The sequence below is a fragment of the Chrysochloris asiatica genome, unplaced genomic scaffold, assembly GCF_000296735.1.
Source record: "Chrysochloris asiatica unplaced genomic scaffold, ChrAsi1.0 scaffold00209, whole genome shotgun sequence".
NCBI lineage: Eukaryota > Metazoa > Chordata > Mammalia > Afrosoricida > Chrysochloridae > Chrysochloris > Chrysochloris asiatica.
In genome coordinates, this window is record NW_006408727.1 from 1,208,246 (window position 1) to 1,220,908 (window position 12,663).

The following is a 12,663-nucleotide window of genomic DNA, read 5'->3' on the forward strand; positions in this document are numbered from 1 at the left end:
TTCATTTTTTCCTGTTTTCTTCCCTTCATCGTGTTTGACTATCTGGTAGAATTTATCCATTCACTAAATATTTACTGAATGCATACTAAATATCAGACACTGTTCTAAGCACCTAGGATGAATCAATGAGCTAGAAAAGTAAACTTCCTGTTCTCATATAACTCAAATAACTAGGAGAGAAAGAGTATATAATAAACATAGTATATAAATAAATTACACGTGTAGTATTTAGAGACGTGGTGTGACACTGTGGGTTAATGCACTGGACTATAAGGTCTGTTCCTCAGAGTCACTAGGAATCGGAACCAACTTGGTGTGTCACTTAGCAACAACAACATAGTATGCTAGGGAGTCTGGTGATGTGGTGCGGTAGGATAAGCACTTGCTGTTAACAACAACATAGTATGTTATAAGGTGGCAAGAGATGATTATTAAGTGTTTGTTTCTTTCTTTTACTTCTAGCTTCAGCACCAGTCAGCAAAGTAAATAAGAACTGCACTTCTTCCAACTGTCATTCCACTTGGGGACAAAAGAATATCATCATGTCAAACATTACGATCGACCCAGATGTCAAACCTGGTGAATATGTCATCAAGAGCCTCTTTGCAGAATTTGCTATTCAAGCTGAAAAGAAAATTGAAGTTGTAATGGCTGAACCCTTGGTGAGTAGTCAACTTATAAATCCAAAACATTTTCTCGACTTTTGTATTAACCATTATCATACAAATTTCCCAAAGGAAATAATATGCATGAAAAAAAAAATTAAGGGAGAGAATGGTGGTGGAGGTGGTAATGTGCTGTGGAGTTGATTCCAACTCATAGCGACCCTGTGCAGGGTTTCTGAGGCTGTAAATCTTTACGGGAGCAGAAAGCCTCATCTATCTCTCACAGAACAGCTGGTAGTTTCGAACTGCTGCCCTTAACGTTTGCAGTCCAATTCATAACCACTACACTACCAGAGCTCCTTAAAGGAGGGAGTAGTAGTATTTATTTAGAAAGCTGTAAAAGCTTTATAATCTACCTCAGTAAGTAAATTCAGGTCATAGCACGAATAGAAATGGACTTCTCCTATGGTAATTGTTGAGATAGACAAAACAACAAATTAAAGAAAAATCTAGACTATACTGCAAGGTGATTTAACAGTAGATAGCCAGATTTATAAGAACCAAGTAAACGTTTTTATAATAATGAGCTTGCTTAGTGAATGAAGTAAATAGTCCTGTGTAATAAAGAACCTATGGTGAGGAAAGAGGAAGAGTAAACAGTGAACACAAATGTTCAGGTCAGAATGTGAAGAGTGGTGACTGCTATTCTAAAGATAATGCAACAGTTGGACAAAAAGAGCTAGAGCACATTGAAGCAGATGTTTTGACTGGAATAAAAAAGTGATCTGGATTTAGGAATTAATGATGCAGAAGAACGGAAGACAAAAAAATTGAAGTGCAATCAGTAGAGCTAATGATTAAATAGTGGTGGTGGCATGTCATGGAGTCAGTTCCGATTCATAGCGACCCTGTACAGGGTTTCCAAGGCTGTAAATATTTATGGGAGCAGAAAGCCTCATCTTTCTCCCGTGGAACTACTGATAGTTTCAAACTGCTGACCTAGTGGTTAGCATCCTGACTCATAACTACTATGCTACCAGAGATCCTTGACTAAATCGTAGTAGATGTTTAAAGTGAAAGTTAAGGGTTAAAGATATTTTGACATGTTAAAAAAAAGATAATGTATTTATTTAGGTAGACACCACCAGAATATTACTGGTACAGGAAAATTAAATAAGATAGTTTTCCTCGAGTGTATGTTAAGCTTGAGATTACTGGTAAGATGCTTTTATTAGTAGTTTTCAGTTCCTTTTAAGAATTCATAAGAGAAATGCAGATTTGGGCATTGATTATGTAAGGGCGATAATTGAAACCAAGAGAACAGATAGTACTATCAAGGGAAAGAGAGCACAGGATAGGATTTGTATTCTCAAATAATACATAGACAGTGAATATTATGGGACGAGTTGAATTTGGGCGTCCTGTAGCCAGATCTTGAAGAGACCAATTTCAGCAGAATGATGTAACTTTAGAATATAAGTTTAAAAAATAGAGCAATATCGGTTTTTTTTCCTTTCATTTTTATTTCTTTATTTTGTGCATACATATAGCAAAGCATACAGCAGTTCAACAGTCTGTACATTCTTCAAGTGTGCAGTCATTCTCATCCTCTGTTTCTAGGTTGCTCTTCCCTCATTATCATCAACTCACTTCCCCTTAAAGTTCCTGTCTAATTTTTTGAGTTGCTTTTGTCACTATGATCCCATGTAGAAAGTTCTTAAAAGAGCACAACACTCAAGGCAAATGTATTTTACTAGTTATGTTAAATTACTGTTAAGTTGTAAGATGACTCCAGGGGATTTTTTGGTTTAAAGTTTAAAGATTATCTCAAGGGCAATAGTTTCAAGGATTCATCAACCTCCTGAGGTTTCAGAAAGTCTAGAGTCCACAAGAATGTGCAGTCCTTTTCTGTATATTCTGCCTTTGGGTCAAGATTGTTCTGTGGAGTCACTGATGAAATTTTTCCGTAATGATGGGTAGGCACCCTGCAGTTAGTTCTTCTGGTCTCATGGAGGAAATTAACCACACAGTCCATATCCTCCTCCTAGTCTTGACTCTCCATCTTCCTCTGTTGCTCCAGATGAATAAAGACCAGTTATTATTCTTTGCATGGCCACTTGCAAGTTTTTAAGATTTCAGACACTACCAATGAACTAGGAGGTACAACAGAAGCACTAAGCATGTTACTAGGCCAATTAACTGGAATGTACTTTAAAACCATGACTCCAGATCTCTAAACCAAGAAAGCAAACTTTCTAGAATAAGTGTGTATCAGATTCAGTAGCATACGAGAATTCTACATACCATCCCTCTCTTTTCCTTTTGTTATTATTATCACTAGTTATATATTTTAGTCCTGGTGTGGCACTACGAGTTAATGCACTGGACTGCAAGGTCAGTTTGAACCACAGATTACCAGCTGCTCCTCAGAAACCCTGCGCAGGGTCGTCATGAGTCGGAACCGACTCCATGGTACGTCACCGCCACCACCACTTATGTATTTATATTCATTTGACTTGTAATACCATTTTATCCTTGACTTTTGTATATTGTTTTGTTGTTAAGTGCCTTTAAGTTGGTTCCGACTCATAACGACCCTGTATAGGGTTTCCAGGGAGCAGCTGGTGAGCTTGAACTGCCGACCATGTGGATCAAACCGACTTTGCAGTCTAGCACATAACCCACAGTGTCACCCACACCAGGACTCCATATTTACCATTAAAAAACATGATAAACAAAACAAAAGGAAATTCCAAGTATGAATACCATCATCAGCCTTTTTATGAAGGAGCTTCAAAAGTTCCTGGAAAAATGGAATTCAAAGATAATGGAATTTTTCCATAAACTTTTTGAAGCCCCTTATACTTGTTCATGTATTTCTTATTATTGGGGATCCTTATTTTTACATATAACTTTGATTTACTTGCTAGTGTCTTCTCCCTTCCATCTGCAGATCTCCCATTCATATTTTTATAGGGCCAGACTAATGAATATGAACTCTGAGCATCTGTTTGTCTGGGAATGTTTTCATCTCATCATCATTCCTGAAAGATATTTTGAGTATGGTATTCTTGGTTGATAGTTTTTCTCTTTTAGCATTTTAAATATATCATTCTGGCATTCAATGTTTCTGAGGAAAACTCAGCAGTTAGTCTTATTGGGAGTTCCTTGTATGTGACATATCTTCTCTCTCACTGCCTTCAGGAGTCTTTATCTTTATTTTTCGAAAGCCTGGCTATGATATGTCTTGGTGTAGCTCTCTTTGGATTTATACTGCTTCAGATTCTGTGGGCTTTTTGGATTTATAAACTTTTTATCCTTCATTGGCGGTGGTGGTTATGTGCCGTGGAGTCGGTTCCAACTCATAGTGACCCTGTACAGGGTTTCTGAGGCTGTAAATCTTTACGGGAGCGGAAAGCCTCATCTTTCTCCCACGGAACAGCTGGTAGTTTTAAACTGCTGACCTTAAGGTTCGCAGCCCGGTTCGTAACCATTAGTTAGGGAAATTTTCTGTCATTTCCTGAAATATTTTTCTCTCTCATCTTCTTCCCGAATTCCCATGATATGTATATTAGGTTTCTTCTTATTCTCCCATAATTCCATTAAACTGCCCTTTACCTAGTTACTCTTCAGCATCTGTAATTTTGACTAACTTATGTTTTAATTTACTGATTTTCTCTCCTGCTTGATTAAATCTGTTAATAAATCTTTTATCATATTTCACATTTCAGTTATTGCCACTTTCCATTGTGACGGCCTTTTGTTGTTGTTGTTTCATTGTTCCTCATTTTGTTCTTGCAGTTTTTTCTTTGTTTCTTTTAGCTCGTTTCTATATTTTCTCTTAGTACTTTACTTGTGTTTAGTATTGTTGTGTTGTATTCTTCAGTTTTTTTCCCCATCATCTAGTCATCTCTGGATGTACTTTCATTTCTATTGTTATGTTTATTAGTATGTGCCCTCGTTTCTCTGTTGGATGTATGTCTAGTGATTTTTTTTTTTGTTGGGGCATGGAAATTTTTTAGGGCTTTTCACGTTCTCACTTTCCCGTGGTATTTGGTGTTTTTTGCCTGCATTACATTACATTTGTACTGCAGTATGTTGACAGAGAGCTACCAGAAATTTAAGCCAAATTCAGAAGAGGACATGGAACTAAGGCTATCGTTGTCGGGTGGACCTTAGGTGAAAGCAGAGAATACTAGAAAGATGTTTACTTTATTGACTATGCAAAGATATTCCACTGTGTAAACTGTAACAAACTTGATAACATTGTGAAGAATCGCAACTCCAGAACACTTATTTGTGCTCATGAGGAACCTCAACCTATCAAGAGTCAGTTGTTAGAACAGAACAAGGGGCTATGGAACGGTTAATAGTCAGGAAAGATATGCATCCAGAGTTGTATCCTTTCACCTTATTTGTTCAGTCTCCATGCTGAGCCAATAATGTCAGACACTGGTTTATATGAAGAAGAATGGTGCACCAGGATTTGAGAAAGACTCATAAGCAACCTGTACAATATGAAGATGTTACAACCTTGATTGCTAAAAGCTAAGAGGAGTTAAAATACATACTGATGGAGATCTAAGACTACATACAGCCTTTAGTATGGATTACACCTCAATGTAAAGAAAAACAAAACCCTCACAACTGGACGAATAAATAACATCATGATAAGCAGAGAAAAGATAGAGATTGTCAAAGATTCCTTTTTGCTTGGATCCATAATTGATGCTCATGGAAGCAACAGTCAAGAAATCAAATGATGCATTGCATTATTTTCTTTCTTGAAGAAACCTTTAGGTCGACAGAGCTTTTAGCCTTTGCTTGTTGTTTTTTCTCCATCTTGGTAGTATTTCTTCCTTCCTCTTCGGTTTATATGGCATTTGAAAGCTCTAGATCTCATTTTTTGCCTTTCAATGTCAAACACACCAGAGAACACACTGTGGTCGGTCTGTCTACCAGGGGGTGCTGATTTTTCCAAAAAGACTTGTGGAAGAGGTTGTATCCAGTAGCCTCTAGGTGGCACAGCTCCTGAAGTCTGGAAGTTAGTTTCCATCTAGCTGCCAGCAGTAGCTGCTTGGGAGAGGGAGGGGTGGTCACACTCAAAATGGAACCCCACAGAGAGGCCTATTTTGTTGGCCTCAAGAGTCTAGTTTGTTGGCTGTGGGCATATCTTTCTCGCAATAAGCCTGCCTGTTAGCACACAGCAGGCTCAATCAGTAGTCTTTGGTGCTGACTGTAATTGACAGACAGTCACATATTGATCTCCAGAGAAGTCTCTCTGGTTGGTTTCAGAGGCCATACATAGATAATGGGGGTTACACAGTAATGGAGATACAGTGCCGACTATGGGAGCAGGCTCCTACAAGGACCTTTTGTTAGCAACAAAATTTTGTTGAAAACAGGTACTTACTATGAATAACTTGTTGGTCTTGCAAAATTCTTTTATGCCATCTCTGATATCATATCTGTCACCAAAGCCATATTTTATAGCTAATGATTGTTGTTCTTTGTTTCCAGTCACCAGTAGTTATCAGTGCATCTTGATTGCATGTTTTATCAATTGCAGACTGCAAGTATTGGTAAAAAAAATCTTCAGTTTCCTCATCTTTGGCGTTAGTAGTTGGTGCATAAATTTAAACAATAGTTGTATAGTCTTCCTTGTAGGCATATGGATGTTATCCTATTACTGACAGTGTTGTACTTTAGTATAGAACTTGAATTGTTCCTTTTAGCAATGAATGTGATACCATTCCATTTCAATCTGTCATTTCTGGCATGGCTAGCCATATGATTTTCTGATTCAAAATGTCCAGTACCAGCCCATTTCAACTCACAGTTGTCTAAGAATATATATCAATCTTTATACATTCTATTTCATTTTTTAGCAACTTTTGATTTTCCTAGATTCATACTTTTTGCTTTTAGTGTTCCAGTTAGTAATGGATATTTGCAGCTGTTTCTTCTCCCTTTGTGCCACATCAGTAAATAAAAGTCCCCAAAGCTTCACTCCACGTCATTAAGGTTGAGTCGACTTTGAGGAGGCAGCACTTTCCCAGTAGTACATTGAGTGCTTTCCAGTCTCAGGGGTTCATCTTTCCACACTGCATCATCAGACAGTGTTTCACTGCTGCTCATAACATCTTCAGTGGTAAATTTTTTCAGAAGTGGATCACCAGACCCTCCTTCCTGGTCTGTCTTAGTCTTTAAGCTCCATTGAGACCTGTCCACCATGCATGACTCTGCTGGATTTGAAAGACTGGTGGCATAGCTTCCCGCATCAAAGCAACACACATGCCACCACAGTATGACAAACTGACAGGTGAATGGTGGGTTGTTGTGTGCTGTTAGTTAGTGTCTGACTCATAGAGGCCCTGTGTACAGCAGAATGAACTGCTAACTGGACCTACAACATCTTCCCAAGCCTTGCTGTGTTTTAGCTCTATGTTGCAGACACTGTGATAATCCATTTTAGGAGAATCTTACTCTTTGTTGCTGAACCTCTGCGTTGCCAAGTTCCTTAACTAGGGATGTGCCCTGCCTAATAACCTGTCCAAAGTCCACAAGTATTGTGGACTCGCTTCTGAGCATTCTGGATGTACTGTTTGTACACTGCTGTTGTTGTTGTTGGGTGCTGTTGAGTTGGTTCTGACTCAATAGTGACCTTGTGCACAACAGAATGAAACACTGCCCAGTGTGTGCCATCCTCACAATTGTTGTTTGAGCCGACTGCTGCCGCCATTGTGTCAGTACACCTAGTTTTGAGGGTCTTTTTCTTTTTCTGCTGACCCTCTACCTTACCAAGTATTATGATGTTCATCTCTAGGGATTGGTCCTTCCTGCTTACAGATTGTTTCTTTTGTTGTTGTTAAGGGCCTTTGAATTGGTTTTGATTCATAATAGCCCAGTATAAAGTGTTCAAGGATCTGCTAGTGGGTTCGAATCACTAACCTTGTGATTAGCAGTTCAGTGCTTACCTGATAGTGCCACACTCGGATCCCATTTTGTGTTATGGTTTATCTTTTGTTTTGTTATGTACAGTTGAGTCAGTTCCAACTCGTAACAACTCTGTGCACAACAGAACTAAACCCTGTCCAGTCCTGTACCGTTCTCACAATTGTTGTGTTTGTTGTACCCATTGTTGTAGCTGCTTGTGTCAGTCATCTTATTGGGATTCTTCTTTTACATTCACCTTTGACTTTACCAAACATGGTGTCCTTTTCCAGGAACTGGCCCCTCCTGATTATATATATATATATAAATGATCTTGAATAGACCTATTCTAATTCATCCACCACTCGTCTGTCAGTTTGTTGTACTGTGGTGACTTGTGTGTTGCTATGATACTAGAAGCTATGCCACCAGTATTTTCACTACCAGCAGGGTTAACCATGGTAGACATGTTTCATATGAGCTTCCAATTGAAGAGAGACTAGGAAGAAAGAGAGATGGACTACTAATGAATATTTAGTCACCCTTATGAATAGCAGTTATGAATTGAAGTTGTCAAGGACTTCATTCTTCTTGGATCAACTATCAACACTCGCGGAAGTAGCAGTCAAGAGATCAGACGACGTATTGCACTGGGCAAATCTGCTGCACAGGAACTTTTTAAAGTATTGAAGAGCAGAGATGTCAGCTTGAGGACTAAGGTGCGCCTGACCCAGGCCATTGTGTTTTCAATAGCCTCATATGGATGCGAAAGCTGGACAGTGAATAGAGAGGATCGTAGAAGAATTGATGCCTTTGAGTTGTGGTGTTGGAGGAGAGTACTGAGGGTGCCATGGACTGCCAAAAGAACCAATAGATCTGTTTTGGAAGAAGTGCAGCCAGAGTGCTCCTTGGAGGCCAGGATGGCTAAGCTTCGTCTCTCCTACTTTGGACATATTGTCCGGAGGAAACAATCGCTGGAGAAGGATGTCATGCTGGGTAGGGTGGAGGGTCAGAGAAAAAGAGGAAGACCCCCAACGAGATGAATCAGCCAGGTGGCATCATTGATGGACTCAAGTGTGGCAGCAGTAGTGAGGTTGGCCCAGGATCGGACATTGTTTCGTGCTGCTGTGCATGGGGTCACTATGAGTCGGTTCCAAATCGATGGCACCTGACAACAACAGCATGAATAGCAGTGTTTCACTGTCAGGTAGCACCAGAATATTGACTATTGAAATGTGATGAAAAAGCACCAAGATATTATAAGAAATAGTGCCAAAAGATGAGCCCATCAGGTTGGAAGGCACTCAAATTACGACTGAAGAAGAGCTGTGTACTCAAAGTAGAGTTTATCATGATGATTTGAAGAGAGTAAAGCTTTTGGGACCTTCCTTTGCTGATGGGACACAACTTAAAATGAAGAGAAACAGCTGTAAGCATCTGTTAATGATCAGAACATGGAATGTACAAAGTCTGAATCTAGCAAAATTGGAAATTGTCAAAAATGAAATGGAATGCATAAACACAGATATCCTAGGCATTAATGAGCTAAATTGGACTGGTATTGGCCATTTTGAACCTGGCAATTACATGGTTTACTATGCTGGGAATGACAAATTGAAGAGGAATGACATCCATTCATCATCAAAAAGAACATATCAAGATCTATCTTGAAATACAGTGCTGTCTGTGATAAGATAGTATCTATACACCTACAAGAACGACCAGTTAATACCACTATTATTCAAATTTACTTACCAACCACTAAAGCCAGGGATGGTGATATTGAAGAATTTTACCAACTTCTTCAGTCTGATATTGATCAAACTGGCAATCAAGATGCATTGATAATTACTGGTGATTGGAATGCAAAGATTATGAACAAAGAGGAAGTATCAGTGGTTGGAAAATATGGCCTTGGTGCTAGAAATGATGCTGGAGATCACACGATAGAATTTGGCAAGGCCTATGACTTCTTCATTACAACTACCATTTTAAAACAACATAAAAGATGACTATACATTTATGGACCTCACCAGACGGAATAAACAGAAGTCAAATTGAAAGAGACTGTGGAAAGAGACAGTGGAAAAGCTCCATATCACCCCAGACAAAACTAGGAAACACTGTAGAACAGACCATCAATTGCTCATATGCAAGTTCAAGCTAAAGCTGAGGAAAAGTAAAACAAGTCTGCAGGAGCAAAAATATGACCTTGAACATATCCCACCTGAATTTAGAAATCATCTGAGAATAGATTTGATGCATTAGACCAAAGACCAGAAGAGTTTGGGGATGACATCAAGAAAATCATACAGGAAGAAAGTAAAAGGTCATTAAGAAGACAAAAAAGAAGGAAAAGACCAAAATGAATGTGAGAAGAGACTCTGAGACTTGCGCTCCAGAGTAGAGATACTAATGCAAAGGAAGAAATGAGGAGGTAAAAGAACTAAATAGAAATTTTCAAAGAATAGCTCAAGATGACAAAGTCAAATATTATAACAAAATGTGCAAAAGACTTGGAGTTAGAAAACCAAAAGTTGAAGGAACTGAAGAAAAAATTCAGGCCTCGCTTTTACATTATTGAAGGATTCTATGGGCATATATTGAGTGATGCAGAAAACATCAAGAGAAGATGGAAGGAATACACAGAATCATGGTACCAAAAGGAAATAGTTGATATTCAGCCATTTCAAGAGGTAGCATATGACCAAGAGCCAATGATCCCAAAGGAAGAAGTCCAATGTGCATTGAAGATATTGGTGAAGCCCAAGCCTCTGGGAATTGAATTGAAATCTTGCAATAAACTGGTGAAGCACTGGAGACACTCACTCATCTATACCAACAAATTTGGAATACAACTACCTGTCCACTTACTGGAAGAGACCCATATTTGTGCCCATTCCAAAGAGAGGTGACCCAACGGAATGTGGACGTCATTGGACAATATCATTAATGGGTTATACAAGTAAAATTTTGCTAAAGATAATCCAGCAACTGCAAATGTACATTGACAGAGAAGTGCCAACGGTTCAAACCAGATTCAGACAAGGACGTGGAATGAGGGATATCATTGCTGATGTCAGCTGGACCTTGGCTGAAAGCAGAGAATATCAGAGAGATGTTTACCTGTGCTTTATTGACTGTGCAATAAAGGCTTTCAATTGTGTGGATCATGACAAGCTATGGATATTCTCCACATAACATTGTGGAGAATAGGTATTCCGGAACATTTAATTTTGCTTATGAGGAACCTGTACATAGGTCAAGAGACAGTTGTTCAAACAGAACAAGGGAACACTGGATGGTTTAAAATTAAGAGCAGTGTGTGCCAGGGTTGTATTCTTTGACCATACTTACTCGGTCTGTATGCTGAGCACATAATATGAGAAACTGGGTTATATGAGGAAAAATGTGGCATCAGGATTGGAGGAAGATTCATTAACAAGCTTATTTGTTGAAAGTGAAGAGAACTTAAAATACTTACTGATGAAGATCAAAGGCCACAGCCTTTGGTATGGGTTGCACCTCAATGTAAAGAAGAAGAAAATCCTCACCAGCAAACCAATAAAAACATCCATATCAGTGGAGAAAAGATTGAAGTTTTCAAAGATCAACCATCAACACTCCTGCAAGCAGCAGTGAAGAAATCAAACAGCATGCATTGCATTAGACAAATCAGCTGTGCACGACCTCTTTAAAGTGTTGAGGTGCAAAGATGTCAGTTTGAAGACTAAGGTTGTGGGTGACCCAAGCCATGGCATTGCCAGTAATTTCATACTCATGTGAAAGTTGCATAGTGAATGAGGAAGACCATAGAAGAATTGATGCTTTGAGTTAATGGTGTTGGGGGAGCATATTAAAAGTACCATGGACTATTAAAAGAACAAACAAATCTGTGCTGGAAGAAGTACAGCCAGAGTGCTCCTTGGAGGCCAGGATGGCCTCACTTTGTCTCTCATACTTCGGACACATTGTCAGGAGGCTCCACTCCCTGGAGAAGGATATCATGTTTGGTAAAGTGGAGGGTCTGACTAAAAGAGGAAGACCCCCAACAAGTTGGATTGACATAGCGGCAGCAGTAGTGGGTTCAAATGTGTCAGTGATTGTGAGGGTGGTGCCGGACCAGGCAGTGTTTAGTTCTGTTGTGAGTGGGTTTACTGTGAGTTGGTGCTGACTCGATGGCACCTAACAACAACAATACCACTTTGTAATCCGTGAGCCTTGGTGTGGCGTTGTAGGATAGACAGTGCACTGCTAACCACTTTAACTGCTAGGTCGGCAGTTAAAACTCAGCAGCTGTTCTCAGAAGCCTCTACAGCGTTGCTATGAGCTGGAGGCAACTTGATGGCACCTCACAACACTAACATTCTAATTCATGCACTGCTCCAGCAGAGATGCTGGCATCTTTATGACATTGTGTAGCTATATGGCCATGGGCAGGTATCTTCTTTGTGCTTTCTCATTTTGCAAACTAGTGATAATAGTATTTATTCCACAAGAGTGTTAAAGGATTAAATGAAATAATACTGTAATAAGATTATCTTAGGGAATGTAATTGTCAGTTGTGTTATCATTTGACATTTGTATTGCTGAAATATCTGTGCTGTGCAAAATAGCATTTTATGTAAAACAAAAATAACATAGGGTTCGGTGGCACCTACAAAAAAACAGAAGACCCTTATAACAATGTTTACAGTATTCCACATGTTAAATATTTAAGAAAAGCACAAATGCTTCAATAATACAGTACTTTACTTTGAAAAGGACTTGAAACTAGAAGCTTCAGAAATGTTGCAGCTTGTATGTTACAGATGAAGAGCAGAAGACAGGCCCTCTGAAATCTGAGAGACCGTTGCAGAACAGAGTCAGTTGGAAGGGACTCTCACAACATACACAGAGAACTGATGGAGCTAGAAGATGCCTGAGGGCTTTTGTGTGTATTTTGTGAATCCTTGCACTGCTAAGTGTGCTGGATTCAGGATTTATTTTTGTACTCTGTTGTGCGTAAGCAAATGTGAACATATGGTTTTTGCTCTCAAATCATTCTCTAGTGTTTGAATTCATTTGTATTTTCAAAAGAATGAGAAAACCCATCCTATATGGCATATGAAGGAGCTCTGGTAGC

At 39.1% G+C, this 12,663-nt stretch overlaps 1 protein-coding gene across 1 annotated transcript in view; it reads left to right on the forward strand.

The window, feature by feature from the left end:
• The first annotated feature begins 542 nt into the window (after positions 1–542).
• FRYL (FRY-like) overlaps positions 543–12,663 on the forward strand; it is a 176,602-nt gene continuing 164,481 nt past the window's right edge. The window contains exon 1 of the mRNA XM_006872668.1: positions 543–662. Within this exon, the coding sequence (XP_006872730.1) occupies positions 543–662 (120 nt within the window). The remainder of the gene's footprint in view (positions 663–12,663) is intronic.